Source organism: Acyrthosiphon pisum, chromosome X (assembly GCF_005508785.2).
Source record: "Acyrthosiphon pisum isolate AL4f chromosome X, pea_aphid_22Mar2018_4r6ur, whole genome shotgun sequence".
NCBI classification, from domain to species: Eukaryota; Metazoa; Arthropoda; class Insecta; order Hemiptera; family Aphididae; genus Acyrthosiphon; species Acyrthosiphon pisum.
In genome coordinates, this window is record NC_042493.1 from 100710699 (window position 1) to 100712282 (window position 1584).

The window sequence follows — 1584 nt, forward strand, 5'->3', positions numbered from 1 at the left end:
TGGCGCAATCTATCCCAGAAAAAATTAACTAAATAATAAAAATGAAAAAATAAGTTTTCTGGGGCAGATTAAAAATAATAATAAATGTATTCATAATATATTGGTCGGTATTGTTCATCGGGCCTGTTTTTTGATTTCGAGTTTATTATTTTTTCTGAATTACGTTGTACGCCCTCTTCGAGCATAACTAGTGCTTACTTTTGGATTTTTGTTATGAGTTTAATTTTGGGTTTCCCCCAAAAGAGCCCCATCATCATATTTAGGAGGCCGTTTTCAGACTCAAAGGATTTTAGATTTTAAACTAATATGAACTTTTATTCCAAGTTACAACACATGATGAAAATTGAAATTTTTTCGATACCTGCAACACGCATCCAACAGCTAATATTACGTTAGTTATATACGTTGTTATATCATTGAATTATTCCATTTATACTTATGAAGATAAAATTTTATACTATAAATTTTTAATTATGATTTGGCCTCACAGATAAAACTTTATTGATATTCATAGAAAAAAAACTAGAAAATTTAAATTATCCGTAAACAGCTCAAAACGAGTATAGAAAATTTTATCAAATATAAGAATTGATAAAATAAAAATTTAGTGAAATTTTCATGTATCTACAGTTATTTGTCTTTGAATTACAAAAATATTTCATGGCACTTTAGAAAACTATTTGGAATTTTTTACTTTTGTCTTTATTATTTTCTGGGTTTCTTTGTTACCAGGGAGTTGTAAGCCAACCCTTAATTGCGCTTTTGGTGCTATGCAATTTTGTAAAACAAAAGTTTAAAATAGGAGGCCCCCAAAATTTGACTCGCACCTGGGCCCTTTTATCTCTAGTTGCGGCACTGATTACCTACCTGATAATATACTACTATGAATTTCACAGACGACACCAGTCGGAATGGCTAAACATTAAAATATAATATACTTAAAAGGACATTGCTTCCACAGTACGTGATACACCAAAAAAGAGTTGAACAATCAGAATTTTGAAATTGATTTTATTGTATGTGCACAGAGCAGCGAGATGAAAGCCACATGAAAATCACTGTAAATAATTTTTTTATGTTTTTTCACGTTGGCGGTAATGTCGGATCATTGATAAAAATCGTGGTACCGATAATCTTTATCATATCTCAGACGATCGCAGCAAACTCGTGTTCGTGATTTTAACGATTAGCAACGACTAAACATTTTCATTTTTTTTTTTTTTTTTTGAAATATTGCGATTGCGTTTAATTAGCCACGTCTTTCGTAATTTTGAACGAGCGAACGTGGTTATTTTTGTTAAAAATATCATTATTTTTATTTAAATTACTATAAACGTATATAAAAATGGCTTTCACCCCTCTTACGTCCAAACAAGTTTTGGAGTTCTTGCCTTTGAACACATGGACCGAGGTATGTTCATAAATTATAATAGTTGTGCTTTTACTTTTGAATGTTTGATATGGAGGGTATTAATATTAGATATTTATTATTCATTTTTACTTTTGTGTACCTAATCATTGTACAAGGATTGTTTCAAATAGTTTATATTAACCTATGTAGCTCATTATAATTTTTAAACGTGG

At 29.8% G+C, this 1584-nt stretch overlaps 1 protein-coding gene across 1 annotated transcript in view; it reads left to right on the top strand.

The window, feature by feature from the left end:
- The first annotated feature begins 1345 nt into the window (after positions 1-1345).
- The window catches only part of LOC115033193, a 2167-nt gene continuing 1928 nt past the window's right edge, over positions 1346-1584 (top strand). Inside the window, exon 1 of the mRNA XM_029485345.1 lies at positions 1346-1411. Coding sequence (XP_029341205.1) covers positions 1346-1411 — 66 coding nt within the window. The remainder of the gene's footprint in view (positions 1412-1584) is intronic.